We start from the raw sequence: 16097 nt of genomic DNA on the forward strand, positions 1-16097 counted from the left end.
AAAAACTAAATATTTCTTACTCTTTTTTTTCTTATCTCCTTAACATAAAACTCAAGAATGGAGCCTAAAAGGATGACATTTAATGATAAATACGCAGAAAGTACAATCAATTAATATGTACGTCTTTCAAATTGAACGTGCTTCTGCCGTTGCTTATCGAATTCAGACAGACATATAAATGTACAACATTGGATGTGTGTTTCCATATTTGTTTATAGTTGCTTTTCTCGAATAGAAATTTTTTTTGGTATACGTGTGTACGTGTCCCCGAAGGCCGCAACCACACATACATACTCTTACAGTCTTTCTTCAAACGTTGATGAATTATTGAATCACCATATGTAGTGTTTGATATCATAAATAATTAATCAAGATTCCTGAAAAATATAAGGAGAAGATGGAAAAGATCCTCACGGGTGACCACTTTACAGTAAAGTTAATATCAAGATTAATTATGCCGTATTTTAGAATCTATAGTCACCCTTTGTGGTCTAGCCCGGGCATTGTATATTGAATTTTGGCCTACAAGTTTGATTATGATGACATAGCATTTTATTTTTTTCAGAACGGCTTGTCATAGAGTTAATTGTGTAGCTTGTAACTTTATTTTTGAAAGAACGGGCAACCTTCTAGATTTGAGTAATTATTTACTCAATTATATATATATATGTATATATACTAAAAAAGTAAAAAGTAAAGTTAGAATGTGAGGGGTGTTACTGTAGCTAAAAGTACACCCCTGTAGCATAAGATACAACCATCTAAAACATCCAACTTAATTAATGGATTTAACGATCGTTAAGGTAGAGTTTTTGCTATGTGATTCTGCGTGAGGGAGACATAGAGTTTGAAGATTTTTTAAGGGCAGTTTAGTCACAGTGTATAGAATAAAAGTAGAGATGTATTAAGATGGAGGGTAAATTAAACATATCAACTTCTTAAATTTAAGAAGGGGAGAGGTCAGTTTCTTTTATAAAAGAGTATATATATTATAATTATTACTATATTATTATTATGGATACAAAGTAATGATTTCGTTTTGTGGTTTATTAGCACTCTTGTTTTATATATTAAATTTTAGTAACTTATATACAAGGCTAAAGGTACTTTTCTATCTCAGGTGAAACCAGGAATCAACCTCTCTACACCGTCATGGTAGGGATCCCCATACACCGTCGAGTTATTGGTACCTAAAACTTATGAAAGACGATATTGAGTCTTACTTACTTACTCTATTATACAAGTTTGAATAGTTAACCCAACTCAATCATCTTTAATCCCTTATAAAAAGAATTGAATAAACAAATTAAACATTATTTTTGTTTTCAAAATGTCTCTTTCAGCATATTTATGGTTCCCAAAATCCCTCTACACATTACAACACTAAAATACCATATAGTTTTAAAACAATTGACATAATCTTATAATCTATATTTTTGACACTTTGTAATCAATGTATTCATACAAAAAGGTAGTTATAAAATTCTGCCGCAACTCACGGGTACTACACTCGTTTTTAACAACCAAAATAGTTATACAAATACCTGGTTTTAAAAGATAACTTTTATCTCCTTTATGTCGTTTAAATTTCATACAAAAAGGAGTAAAAAAGTTCCTAATCCATCATCCTCATCAATTCAATCGTTTGAAATCCATCATCCTCACCAACCAAAAAGTTTGGTAATCTTGGTTGGAAATGGGATATACCATCATTTATTTTGTCTACATTATCTAAGCTATAAATACAAATGAATTGTCAGTAATATTTCAAAATTTAGAATACAAAACCATAAGTCAATACATGGAAACTTTTACTCAAGTTTTACCAATAATTTCAGGGCTTTTACTTATTGCCTTAACATATCTTTGCATCAGAACCATAGGAAACAACACAAGAAAAGTTAATAAAAATGTAGCTCCAGAACCATCTGGGGCATGGCCTTTAATAGGTCACCTTAAACTTCTACAGAGTCAAACTCCAGCAGCAAGAATACTTGGAAAAATTGCTGATGAATATGGTCCTGTTTTCTCTTTACGGCTTGGCAGTCGCCGAGCTGTGGTTGTGAGCAGTTTGGAGACAATAAAGGAGTGCTTGGGCACCAATGACAAAAAAGTTTTATCTAGGCCCGATATTGCAGCAAGCCGGTACATGGTCTATGACAATACTAGTTTTGGACTAGCACCTTATGGACCGTATTGGAAGGAAATGCGGAAATTGGTCATGTCTAAGCTTTTTACAAGCCAGTGTCTTGAAAAGTTCAAAAATGTACGCGATTCAGAAGTGATGAATTCTATTAAGGAACTCTCAGTATGGTCCTTGAAAAATCGAGATGGAATGTCTATAATCAAATTGGACAAGTGGTTTGAGCAAATAACGGTTAGTATAAACATGAGAATGTTAGTTGGAAAAAGATGTTCTGAAGGTAACAATGAAGACACACGGGTAAAAGAAGCCATAAAGAAAGGGTTGCAAATTATTGGAGCTTTTGTGATGTCTGATCATATTCCAAGTCTAGAATGGATGGATATTGGAGGACATATAAAAACTATGAAGCAAATGGGAAATGAGTTTGATGGTGTCATACAAAAATGGCTTGACGAACATATTGAGAAGAGAAAAGAGAATGATCTGGATAGTGATCAAGAAACCGATTTTATGGATGTGATGCTCTCAACCCTGTCAAAAGATGCTGAAATTTTTGGCCACGGACGTGAAACCATCATCAAAGCAACAACACTGGTTTGTAACATATTTCAATCTTGATTCAACACTTAATCATATTGATATCTCTAGCTATATATGCTAAACTTATGATTTTGGTAGATTCTCATGTTGACAGGTTCAGAAAGCGTTGCTGAGACAATGACATGGGCGCTCTCTTTATTATTGAACAACCCTGCGATCCTTAAAGCTTGTCAAAAAGAGATTGACATCTATGTAGGGCGCGAGAAATGGGTAGAAGAATCAGATATCAAAAACTTATCATATCTGCAAGCCATAGTGAAGGAAACACTCAGAATGTACCCACCGGGTCCTTTAAGTGCACCACGTGAGGCTGTTGAAGACTGCAATATAGGAGGATATCATATCTCCAAAGGAACTCGTCTAATTGTGAACATATGGAAGCTACATCATGACCCTCAAATTTGGCCCGATCCTTTTGATTTTAGACCAGAAAGGTTTCTTGAAGAGCATTCAAACGTAAATTATCAAGGTCAAAATTTTGAATACATTCCGTTCAGCTCAGGAAGGAGAATGTGCCCTGCAACTACGTTTGCATTACGATTGGTTCACTTGATACTTGCTCGGTTGATTCAAGGGTTTGATTTGTCAACGCCAATGGGGACGCCTGTGGACATGACAGAGGCTTCGGGCCAATCTTTGCCAAAGACAAAACCTCTTGAAGCGATCATCACTCCACGCCTTCCCCGAGAGCTCTATCAAATGCTTTGAGACCAATTTGAAGATTATGGAGTCACTACAAATAATATTGTAATTATCCACCATCTTAGTTAATGTGAACAAATTATAAAGTTTGTCACTCTTTTATATTTATAAAATTATTATTAACCTAAAAGTGTGTAAAAGTTTATCTACACTAAAAAGTGTGAAGTGTTAAAAATTCACAACTAATTTTTGTATAAATTTCTTCACACTTTTAATTCAATATAACTTTACACACATAAAAATGTAACAAATTTTATAATTTGTTTACGCTGAGTAAAAGTGTGAATAATTACAATATTATATGTAGTGAGTTGAATAATGAAATTGATAGCTGCAAACTTGTCGATTATCAGAACTAGAGATACATATATATATATGAATAAGATTATATATTCCTAAGTTAACTTATTTTATGAACTATTTTTACCAAACATTTGATGAATGTTTGATCTTTATGCACTTTCAGATCAATGTATATCCTGCATAATATGAATTTCTAGGAAATTTGAGGCATGTTTTCAAGATATCATTAGTATAAGGTTTAGCACTAAAATGCGAAGTAGTTATAATTCCTGACAAGTGATACGAATTTTGTTTTTTGTTTTTTTTTTTTTTAAAAAAAAACAAGTTTCTAGGTGGACAAAATCACAAATGCACAATCCTAAGATTTGAGAATTACCTTGTCCTGACTCCTAACTATCATTTACCATAGTAAACATAGTAAGTGACTAGTGAAAAAAATCGTTTTTTTCTTCTTTGAACACTCCTAAAAGTTTGTGAGCCCAAGTTTCTATAGCCCAATACTGGCACTAATTTTATAATTATAAAACCATCACATATTCACATGAACAAGTTCTATATTCATTTTTTAATTCAATTACACAAAACTTTTTTTTTTTTTTTAAAGTTTGTCTAAAGATAGGCTAAATTTGCACCATCGTATATGTTCAATCCATATTAATAAATGGCCGAGATAGAAAAAATAAATGGTCGGAATATAATCATGTTTAATAAACTACTCATTGTTTGCTTTTCCAAATATGACATTGACAATAATATTTCCATATTAATAACAGCCATATTTTCTGAATTCAAAGGGTACTAGTCCACTTTGTATTTGACACAGAACCTTCGAATCCACGAGACTGTCTTGGGGCCACACAGCTTACTAAAATTAACGTTTACTCTCTTTGGAAGTGCAAGATTTCTAATTTTTAATGAGAAAAACATGGGTTGGGCAATGGCTGCCCCTTTCCAAATTCGAAGATGCAACTAAGATTAATTGCTAAGGACGTGTGTTCCACGTTTTATTTATAGTTACTTTTTTTACTATAAAATTTTGGCATACGGAGAATTATTGAAATACTATCTATACTTCTTTATAAAATAAATTTCCTTTCTCCCTCCTTAATTTTAAAAAGAGTTAATTGCAAAATTGGTCCTTATAGTTTACACATTTTAGCAATGGGGGTCCCTTTTTAAATATCATTGCAATGGGGTCCCTATTTTGAAAATTTTTTGCAAGATTAGTCCCTTTTTAACATGACTGTTAGTGGGTGTCGTCAACTCTTAACAAAAGGGACCATTGCTAGTAAACTCAAGAAGGACCCCAATTACTAATATGAAAAAACAATAGGGACCAATCTTGCAATTAACAACTTGATATTTTTTTTTGATCATATAATTATCAGTGCGTCAGATTTAGGGATGTACACGGGTCAGAATGTAGCCCGACTCGCGACCCGCGAAAGCATGAAAAATGGAACCGTGACCCGACCCGTGAAGGTCCGGGTCGGGTCGGGTTCAGACGGGTCATGGGCTGGTCACGGGTTTCCTTTATAATTTTTCGGTTTTTGGCTTCACCCAACCCGACCCGTCCAACCCGTGACCCTCGAATTTACTAAAAACGTGACCTGCGACCCGACCCGTTATTGCTTTGGGCGGGTCGGTTCGGGCCAGTTTCGGGTCAGGTCACGGGTTTCGGTCCAAATGCTCATCCCTATTCAGATCCCTAAGTATACTTTTTAACTTTTCTATAAAAAGCATGAAAATTAATAAATACTTAATTTAAATATAACTATTAACATACTTTAGCTTTTCATGATTATTGATAATTAAAACTATTAAAAACATATTTTTACAAAAATAATATGAAATTTGTAAATGCTTCAATTGTGATGATAATCAAATCCACATAATAATTTATATTTACGTCATAAAATAACAAACTGTGTTACTCGATATATAAAAAACATATTAAAAAGTTTGTAATAATCTATAGGGAAAATAAACTATATATTTATTAAGTAATATTTATTAATCCACCAACTACATAAATGTTTAACAGGTTACGTACATAGGGAACTAAAAAACCATATATGGTAATTATATTTTTTGAACAAGTTTACTTTTGGTAATATCAAATTTCAAACATAAAACCTCTAATTTCGTAACTATAAATAATAACAAAAGTTTATATATCAATTATTTTTCAAAGTAAAAAAGATTATACAAGGTACATCTCCATTATTATAATTTTTGAGTATACATAAGTTTACTAATTAAGGATCTGACAAACTGATAATTCTATGTTGCAATCTCTTGAGTTAAATCAAAAATGGATATCAAGTTGTTAATTGCAAGATTGGTCCATATGGTTTTTCCATTTAAGTAATGGGGGTCCTTTCTGAGTTTACTAGCAATGATGGTCCCTTATGTTAAGATTTGACGACATTCGCTAACGGTTCTGTTAGAAAGGGACCAATCTTGCAAAAAATTCTTAAAACAGGGACCGCCATTGCAACGATACTTAAAAAGGGACCCCCATTGCTAAACTGTGTAAACCACAGGGACCAATTTTGCAATTAACTCTTTAAAAAACCTGAAATGACATATTTACCCTCCATTTTAATACATTTTTTATTTCTGTTTTATAGATTGTGACTAAAATGACCTTAAAAAAATTCAACCTCTATCTCTCCCTGATATGCAAAATCGAGCTTTAAATTTATAAACTAAAACTACCAAAGAACTCACTACTACGCACTCACGGGCAGTCGACCCGATCGTTTGTAATATAGTTAAGAGGTAAGTCTGAGTTCGTTCTCAGGGACTGTGAAATGATTAGTTGCTTGTAAAATGGTTTGGAAAACGGGTGTTGCTTCAAAATTCCTTTTTAACAATTGAATAAATTGGTCTGCAAAATGATTGCATAAATTTAAAAGAGAAGTTCAGACAATATAATTAAAAGTCATCCACCTTGACTTCAAATGTGATTGCATTTGATGAAGAACACATTCTCTAGAGTTTAAAAGATAGCCGTGAAAAGATTAAGCTACTCACGTGGTACCACCAACCGTGAATAAATTCTCGAATCACCTAACTACTAGTCGAATCACCCAAGCCGGTACCACCAAAACCAAGACAATTCTTCTAACAATCAGTTTTATTGACTATCAAATTATCAATTGAACCTATGTGACAATAACGTGGTACCACCAACCGATATCAATCACGTTGACAAAATTAATCTTTTCTTAAAATGATATTCACTATCATACCATGAACTAGTGATAATTACTTATAGACAAGTAACCGTTTTAAAATCACATACACATTCAACTGGTACACCAACGAAGAATAATATGCAACCAATATCGAAATTAATTAATGAAAAGAATTATTATCATCAAGATCTCAGAACAACGATAATTAAAAATAGAAGAGAAACATGATGTACCAATTGTTTGAAGAAAATAAAATTGCAAGATAATAATGTAGATACGATCTAGATGGGTGCCCGTAATATCTTCGATGAGTCCGCCTAAGTGAAACACTTGATTGGAGAAGGAAGAATCCTGATAGAGTAGCTCCTAGAAAGAGTTTGGATGCCCTAATTTTCGACTTAGGGTTTTCTATTTATACTTCCTCAAAAATCTGATGCAGAAACAAAGCAAGGTCTGTTCCCCCGTGCACCCACTGCGGCGCAGTGGGATATTGGTCGACTTTGACTTCAGTTGACTGCGGCGCAGTGGCTCGTGTGACCACCACTGCGGCGCAGTATGAATCCACGGCCTCTTTTCTTATTCACTTGACTGCGGCGCAGTCCTTATGTTGCCATCCCCACTGCGGTGCAGTGGGGGTTTGTCCAATAATTTCCGTGGATCAAGACTGCGGTGCAGTGGGCTAATGCATCCCCACTGCGGCGCAGTTAAAAGCTTGTACAGGACCAACTTGTTTCGGTCTCGATTACTTGCTAAGCTCTGCCGCCTCGTCCATTCAAATCGACTCTTATCAACATAACGTATTTCCTGGCCAATAATCAACCGAAAATGTACCAAATGGACGCGTAACCTGTCTAGAGCCTGTAAACACTAACAAACACCATAAACGCGCCAAATGCATACAAAAACGACTAAAAACATATATTAAAATGGCCAATAATGATGTGGGTAATGGGTATAAATTAGTCACATCACTTCCTCGCACAGAAACACATAGCAAAAACCCTAACCCAAAATTTGTCCCCCCTCCTCGTCCCCCTTTTCATATTCCGCGCAACAATTCATCACATCTCCGACTGCAATGGAATTACTTTTACGTTAATAACCACACTATCACCGTCGCCGTTACCGTCGCTGCATTGCGCGGCCACCGATCTAGTACATATATACAGAGCTAAATATCATCAAGTAATTAAGATTCCTTGAAAGTATATGGTTAAGATATAAGGTACATCTTAACGGGTGATGGGTTTACATAAACATTTTTTAATACCAAGAGTAGCAATTATGCCATGTTAAATCTACAATTTTTGGTCACCCTTTGTGGTCTAGCCTGGAAATCGTATGTTGATTATTGTGCAATAGGTTTGATTATGTTGACATAGCGTTGATCGTGTAGCTTTGTAGTGTTTGGATTTTTGATGATGCTGTTAACTTACAGAAACGGTACATTTCTTTTACGGCAAATTATTTCACCTGTACTCCTAATTAAACTATTCTGAATGTCTACGATTAAAGTTCATAAATTTAATTAACATGTCTAAAAAATTTCTTTCTAAATAAGAAATAAACTTTGAATTATTTTCATATGAAAGAGGGTATTTTTGTAGGTTTGGCGTCTATTTTTATGTATTGTTTAATGTTTTTAATCATCAAAGCATAGTTACATCTTAATTCATTTCTGATTTTCTTTAATTCCTTTTCGAAATAAGCAATTGCAAGTTAACTTTACAAATAAAAAAAAAAAAAAAACACGTTTTAGTGAAATGATTCAAAGTTGAAAACTTGAATTTAGGGTAAAGAATTTATATTGTTTCAACAAAACCAGTGAAGTTCCCCTTGTAACTAATTTTTGAAAAAATTCTATGGCGATAAGTATATAGACTTTTTTTTTTTTCATAACTTGGATAAATGTAAATAAAAACTAAACAGCAATCGAAGAAATATCAAACATATTAGTTAAATCTTTGTTAGTAGTGAAAAATGCATGAAATTAAAACATGCATACATGAATGAACAAATATTATATTAATTACATAATAAAATGAATAACAAACCAATAAAGAAAATGCAAAACAGGATATTCACATGCAAAAAAAGACCTACATATCGCAGCAGAACTTTTAAAAATTATATATATTTTTAAATATTTTATTAAAATTTGCAAAGTGAAATTGAAAAATATATATATATTACAATTACAATATTACATAAAGTAAATTAATATATATATATATATATGTAGCTATATTTGTTTTAAAAAAAGTAGACAATACAAAGTATATTTTTTCTTTTGAAAATCGAATATACAAACAAACTAATAAAATTAGTATTTTTATGGGTGGATGAAGTTTAGAGGCTCCCCAATGGTAAGCATTAATCCACCAAAGACTAGTCTCTGTCAGCGCCACATTAGCAAAAAACACTCTAAGGACTAATCCCCCAAAAATGCACCCAATGGACTCATCTACCAAAGACTAGTCTTGGACCCACCAATTATTTAATTTTACCAATTTATCCAAACTTTACACTTTTAACCCTCTAAAATTTATGACAAACTAAAACATACCCAAATAAAAAATATTTCATTAAAAATAAAAACATTACATTAAAAATAAATAACATTACACAATTTATTTATAAAATAAACATTACAGTACTTGAAACATTGCACAATTTATTTTAAAATAAAGCAAAAACACGCATAAAACATTTTACACAATTTATTTCTTCATCGCATAAACTGCTTTGACTCTTATGATAAAATGGTTCAAGGTGATGACTGCACAAGCTAATTGTTGCACAACAACTTGTATCTTGTCGATCTTCCCCTGCAAATACGTAAAGTATTGACACTCAAGATCGGTACAATACCCAGTTTGTATATAATCAATTTGTTCTTTACACCATTGCTTCTTCGCATTTAGTTTTTCACCAATTGCAACAAGCTCGTCTCTGAACATTTCGTGGTCGAGTATATCAGCCATGATACTGTCATCCACTTGATCGACAGTCATTGGTGGTTTTCGGTTAGGGGGTCTTGATGAAGAAGCCATTTAGATGTTTGTGATTTTATCAGAAATGTTTGATCAAAGAGGCCAGTACTTATAGGCAAACTAAATGACGCTCCCCCAATGTTCGAATTCAAAATATTTACGCTTATAGTCTCTCAAACGGCCAAAATTTCAAAAATATTTACACTTCTAGTCCCTGGACGGCTAGTTGGATTGTGATTCTATAAATACCAAGCCATAGCACAATTAAGTTTCATTCTTCTACAAACCCACTCATCTTTCTAAGTAAATTGCGTCATCATCATCAAAAAAGAATGTTCACCGACCTCGTCTGACCGAGAATGAGATGAAAACAAGAATCATGGATGATATCAAAGAGGACACCCTCTTCCAAACTGAGATGTCCGGGGTCATCGGTTACCTACGAGAGAAAAGGCGACAATGCGAGCAGCAGGTTGAGGCATTACAAGCACCGTGCCGCAAGGTCTCCAAACACGAAGAGACATATTCATTGTTTCTACAGGATGAGAGCAAGAAGGTCATGAGGGTGGTCGATGATGTTTTTTAAGGCCGATCACACGTTGGGTGAGCAATGCACTTGAGCCGAATCATACCACGACAACTACGGAGAAGACAAATCAACGTGGGAAGTCAAATGCCCCCAACACGACAAGTGGTGGCTGAACGAATATGCTAATCGTGGCTTGGGAAAAATGCCAGTCAAAGATGATGACGAGTAATCGAAACGTTATTATGTATTTCGTGTTTTAGTCATGTAATGTGTTATGTGTTTTGATAATGAAATGTGTTTGATTTTTACAAAAAAATAGCCGTTAAGGACTAAAAGTGACACTTCTAGGAACCACTTTTGATAAAAAAAAAAAAAAAAAAAAAGGCTGATGAGGGACCTGTTTTGCCAACTAGCCAAACTCCTAGTAGCCGTTGGAATTCAAAAAAAAAACGCAGCAACCATTCGTCCGTGCAGGGACTAGTCCACCGAACGAGTGAGGCGGACGAGAGGGGAACGAGTCCCACCCAACGGTGTGGACTCATCCCTGGAGGGCGGACGGGCAGAGGGACGAACCATTGGGGAGCCTCTTACAAAGACCGGGGTAACTGTTCTCGATGGTCTAAGATTTTTGGGTGTATATTTATTATTTGATGTTTAAGACTATTTATAAAATCCAAAAAATTATTAAATTAGATTTGTATAAACACAAAATAAATATATTACAATTGTTATCTGTCTTTTTATTTTTTAGATGATTCTCTCTGTCCCATTAAATTTATACACTTTTAAAATTTTAAAGTCAAACTTTAATAAAATTTTTGACTATAAATATTATTGTTTGTGCATATAATATTTGATGAAAGTTATATGAATTAATTGTGTTTTAAATGTATGTTTTATTGATATAACTTTTATCAATTTTTATATAACACATATAAAAATATTTATAGTCAATGTTGATAAATTTGACTTTAAATTTTTAAAAGTGTACAAGTTTAATGGGATGGATAGAGTAATATATTTTATGTAGAATATAATATGAAGATTGTGGATATATAGATTGATATGATATATGGGAACTTGAGAGGTTTTGAGTTAAAATTTTGATGTAAGCAAAATGTTCCTAATTTAAACTTATCACAGAGCAAGTTTTTCGCTCAAAAGAAATATTAAAAAAAATTAATAATATAAAAAACGTTGTAATTAGGAGGAAGTGGGCAGGAAATATGAAATATGTCAATAAAAACATCCTCAATGGTCAAATTATTATTTATTAAAAACTAGCTCAAAAAAATAGTCTTTCAAATACTTTTAAGAGTTAATGACATAAATCGTCCCTGTGGTTTACCTAAATAGTCACCTTTTATCCTTTAAAATCAAAAACCTCAAGGACAGTCTTTTATAGAAGGATAATGTTCACGTTTGGTCCTTTGACTATTTGACCGTCAACTTCTCTCTGTTAAACCCCTCGCGTGCCTCCCACGTGAGGGGTATTCTAGCCATTTCCACTCTAAAGGACGATACGTGACTATTTAGGTAAACCACAAGGTCGATTTATGTTATTAACTTTTTACAAAAACCAAAAGGTGTAATCAATTCTTTTAATAATAACAAAAAATTAAAATAAAAAATCATCCTCTTCTTTTTCAAGATCCCTTTAAACTTTTATAACACATCTTCTTATACATATACATGGATATATCTATACATCTGTCACCCTCTATCTCTTTCTTAAGTATAAATCTATACATATATCTCATTCTGTCACCTTCTCTCTCTATCATTCTCTCTCTCTCTAAGTTACAGTTTGTACCTTTTTCTGAAACTGTTTTTGGAGTTTCCGGCTACCTCACCGGAAAATCACACGCCGTACATCAACATCAACAACACCTACCCCACACCTCCATCACCCTATCGGAAAACCACCTGCCATATAGAACCAACACTACCGCCACCGCTAATCACCAAACCACCAAAAACCGACCACCGCACCCCACCCTAGATCGATATTTATATCCAGATCTATACCTAAATCTATAAAATCCGATCAACATAACGTTAGCCTCCCTATCTCCGTTGTCACCATTAAGATACATATAGTAGATGGCCTGAAAGATTCGACGATCTGATGGGTTGAAAAAGCCCGGCGGTGGTTGGCAGGAAAGTGGTGGTATCCCCATCTTCATTATTTATTTTTTTGTTGTGTTCTCTTCCTTTGATTAATGGCAACCATTTTATTTGAATGGATGAATAAAATTGGATAGTTTGATCTTCAAATAGAGATATATGTATTAATGTGTTTACGTATGTGTATACATGTATTTTATTTTAGAATATCTAGGCTTTAAGTAGATGAAACAAAAAGATGAAAAAATATCAGCTTTTTGTAAAAAATTAATGACATAAATCGTCGCAGAGGTTTACTTAAATAGTCACGTATCGTCCTTTAGAGTGGAAATGACTAGAATACCCCTCACGTGGGAGGCACGTGAGGGGTTTAACGGAGAGAAGTTGACGGTCAAATAGTCAAAGGACCAAACGTGAACCTTATCCTTCTATAAAGGATTGTCCTTGAGGTTTTTGATTTTAAAGGACGAAAGATGACTATTTAGGTAAACCACATGGACGATTTGTGTCATTAACTCTACTTTTAATAACAAAACCAAGAAAAGAGGGTGTTTAATTCTTACAAAAACTTAAAGTTTTTCAAGGTATTGATAAAAAATTTTCACTCCATTGATAAATTGTTTATAAAGCTTTGAGTTAATGGTAAGATTGGTCCCTGTGGTTTGTATACTTTTGCAATGGGGTCCTTTTTTAACTTTATTTGCAATGGGGTCCTTATTTTGACTATTTTTCGCAAAATTGGTCCCTTTTTGACGGATCCGTTATGAGGGTTGTTAAATATGCACGTGACGTTCACATGGAGGGGCATTTACGTAATAGACCACCACACTAGCCCTATATTATATAACAAACAAAGTATATCTATATCTTTAATCCTAAATCAGTCCAAAATTCTTTTTGAAAACTAGAAACATCATTCATCATATGAGTTCAACAAAAATCTCTAAGTTCATAATCTATCAACAATACAAACCTTATATAAATGTAACATATGTGTTTACAAAAATTAGCAGATCCTTTGGGATCTTCATTAAGTTGCTTTGTTAAATTTGCAGATCCTTTGAGATCTTCATTAAGTTGCTTTGTTGTCAATTAATTTAACAAAGCCCATTACTCCCATTAAAAATTATCAATACAAATCTAATAGATAAGATATATAAAAAAAAAAACAAAAACATACCCACCAAATTATTAGCTTTAATCTTGTTATTTTGACTGCCTGAAGATTTTAGTGAAGGAATTTTTCGTGTTTGCAAGTAAGTAAATGGAGCTTGTGTGTCTTAGCTACATCGATTTCCATCACTGGATTACACCACTAGACAACACCCTACGCCACCACCAAAACCCCATCCTCATAACGACCTCACGGCCACCAACGAAACCCACCTCCACCACAACCGGCAACGAACACCACAACCACCCACAGAGCCAACAATTCGAGGAGAGAAGAAAAAAAATGTAGAAAGAAAAATAAGAAACTAACGGGGTCGAATCTTGATGCAGAAGATTGAATTCATCTTTATTGGTGGTAAAGCTATGAACATTCTTTTCGATTGTTCGTTTTTTCAGAGAATACATTTTTTTAGAGATGTAGAATTGTAGATGGATTAGATCTAACATTATATATTATATATATATATAACCAAATTAAAGTGAGAACAAACAAGAACACTTAAAAAACTATATTTTGATGCATTAAAAGTCCATAAAATTGACATAATGCATAACTAATTATCATTATTTAAGTGTTTAACAACACATTGATCCGTCAAAATCAAAAAAATTACGTTTTTTGTTGGATGCATCATTTTGATGCATGAATATGTATACAAGATGGATGCACAAAACAAAAAACGTGATTTTTTCGATTTTGACGGATAAATGTGTTGTTAAACACTTAAATAATGATAATTAGTTATGCACTATCTTAGTTTTATGGACTTTTAATGCATCGAAATGATGTTCTTAAGCGTTCTCACCGTTCTTATTTTAAAAGTGTTTTCACCGGAGTATTCCAACTCTCTCTCTATATATCCCTACATTATATAAATCTCACTTCAAAATTTGTTAGTTATTGCCTATGTGGCATGCTTAAAAATGCAAGAAAGCCCAAAAATCATTACAATATTGCTCCTTGGGAGGTCTACTACGGATTAGTTACTTTTATAAGAAGTTCAAATTTTCGAAAACGGATTATTTATGCTTTCAAGAAGTTCAAATTTTCAAAAATTTGAATATGTAACCATTCGTGTATTGCTTGTGGCGGTTACTTCAATGCATGTCTATGTCTATATAAGGCCACTTCCATTCAGTTTTAAGGCATTTCAAAACGCAAACACATAACAGATCAATTTTAGCATGACTTCACTAAAACATGTTTCAATTAGAAATTTGCGTCCAACTAAATAAGCATGTAAGATAACGGTTAGAATTTGCGGCTATGGAAGCAACCTCTATATGGAGATGTTAATAACATAAGTAGTATTGAGATGATCTGGATGAACGAACATGTAAGTATTCATTGTTTGTGAATTTTTCTTTTTTGATTAGATTACTTTTTAACATAACTTTCTTTCGAATTTATAACTAACTTTTTAACATTCTAATGTATAAACATTTTCATTTTGACAGTTTGATAAAGTGGTTGTTGTTGCAACAATCGGTTTTATTCCAATCGACCAGTTATGGTATTCAATGGAATGTGTGAACTGTTCTAATGAAGTTAAGTTGACCGATCTCTACATGGATGCAGTCGACATTATTGATGCTTTAAGGGACAACAAAATGTAGATTTGTTGTTCATGTAACAAGGATGGAGTTCTCATCAACCCTAGGTATATATTTATATTTCATATTAAAACTCTATAATCATTAAGTTGTGTGGTAAAATTGTATTTTTGTTTTTTTTTTTTTTTGGGTAGGTTTAATGTGCAAGTTAGGATTATAGATGTCACTGGTGCTATTGGAGTTAAAATGAATGATCAACAAATTTCAAATCTTATACAAAGAACAGCCTATCAAATTTGTGATGAAAATTATGAGGTATATTTGGTTTATTTTAGTGCTAAATAAGACTTTTCTATGCGTTTTAAGTCATTAATTTTTTTTAAAATGGTCATTAGTTGTAATAGGAGTACATTTACTTCGCTGCATGCATGCTTGAACTGGTGTTAAAGAAATTATTTAAGGTTATAGCGCATCCACGTGGGTCTATATATCAAAGTGGGGGAAAATTCATAATACCTATCACATCCAGGTAACCAACATAATCCTTCTTATATGCGCCTACTACGGGCAATCCATTTTATAATTTCTCTTCGGCGTGCAATGTACGCGTTTTAAGCCCTCATGTATCATTAATAAATCCCAAGGTATATCTAGCATTCTTCTTATTTAAATTAATCAACTCATAAGAATATTTTTATTATGTCCAACTTAGTTATATTTATTCATTGATACAATCTTAAAATAAAATTTAAGAAAAATTATTTAAG

The 16097-nt window shown here is 33.1% G+C and overlaps 1 protein-coding gene across 1 annotated transcript; it reads left to right on the forward strand.

The window, feature by feature from the left end:
* Positions 1-1785: 1785 nt before the first annotated feature.
* Positions 1786-3542, forward strand: LOC122608056 (dimethylnonatriene synthase-like). Its single transcript, XM_043781140.1, has 2 exons — positions 1786-2740; positions 2825-3542. Exons 1-2 carry the CDS (start codon positions 1802-1804, stop codon positions 3452-3454), a joined length of 1569 nt encoding a protein of 522 aa, XP_043637075.1. The 5' UTR covers positions 1786-1801; the 3' UTR covers positions 3455-3542.
* Positions 3543-16097: the final 12555 nt, after the last annotated feature.

This window comes from Erigeron canadensis, chromosome 7 (genome assembly GCF_010389155.1).
Source record: "Erigeron canadensis isolate Cc75 chromosome 7, C_canadensis_v1, whole genome shotgun sequence".
Taxonomy (NCBI): Eukaryota; Viridiplantae; Streptophyta; class Magnoliopsida; order Asterales; family Asteraceae; genus Erigeron; species Erigeron canadensis.

Excerpts from the sequence above, each read along its gene's own strand:
- LOC122608056 (XM_043781140.1), top strand. The coding sequence starts at position 1,802 with ATGGAAACTTTTACTCAAGTTTTACCAATAATTTCAGGGCTTTTACTT. Across the intron at positions 2,741-2,824 it reads TCATCAAAGCAACAACACTG|ATTCTCATGTTGACAGGTTC; the intron begins GTTTGTAACATA and ends TGATTTTGGTAG.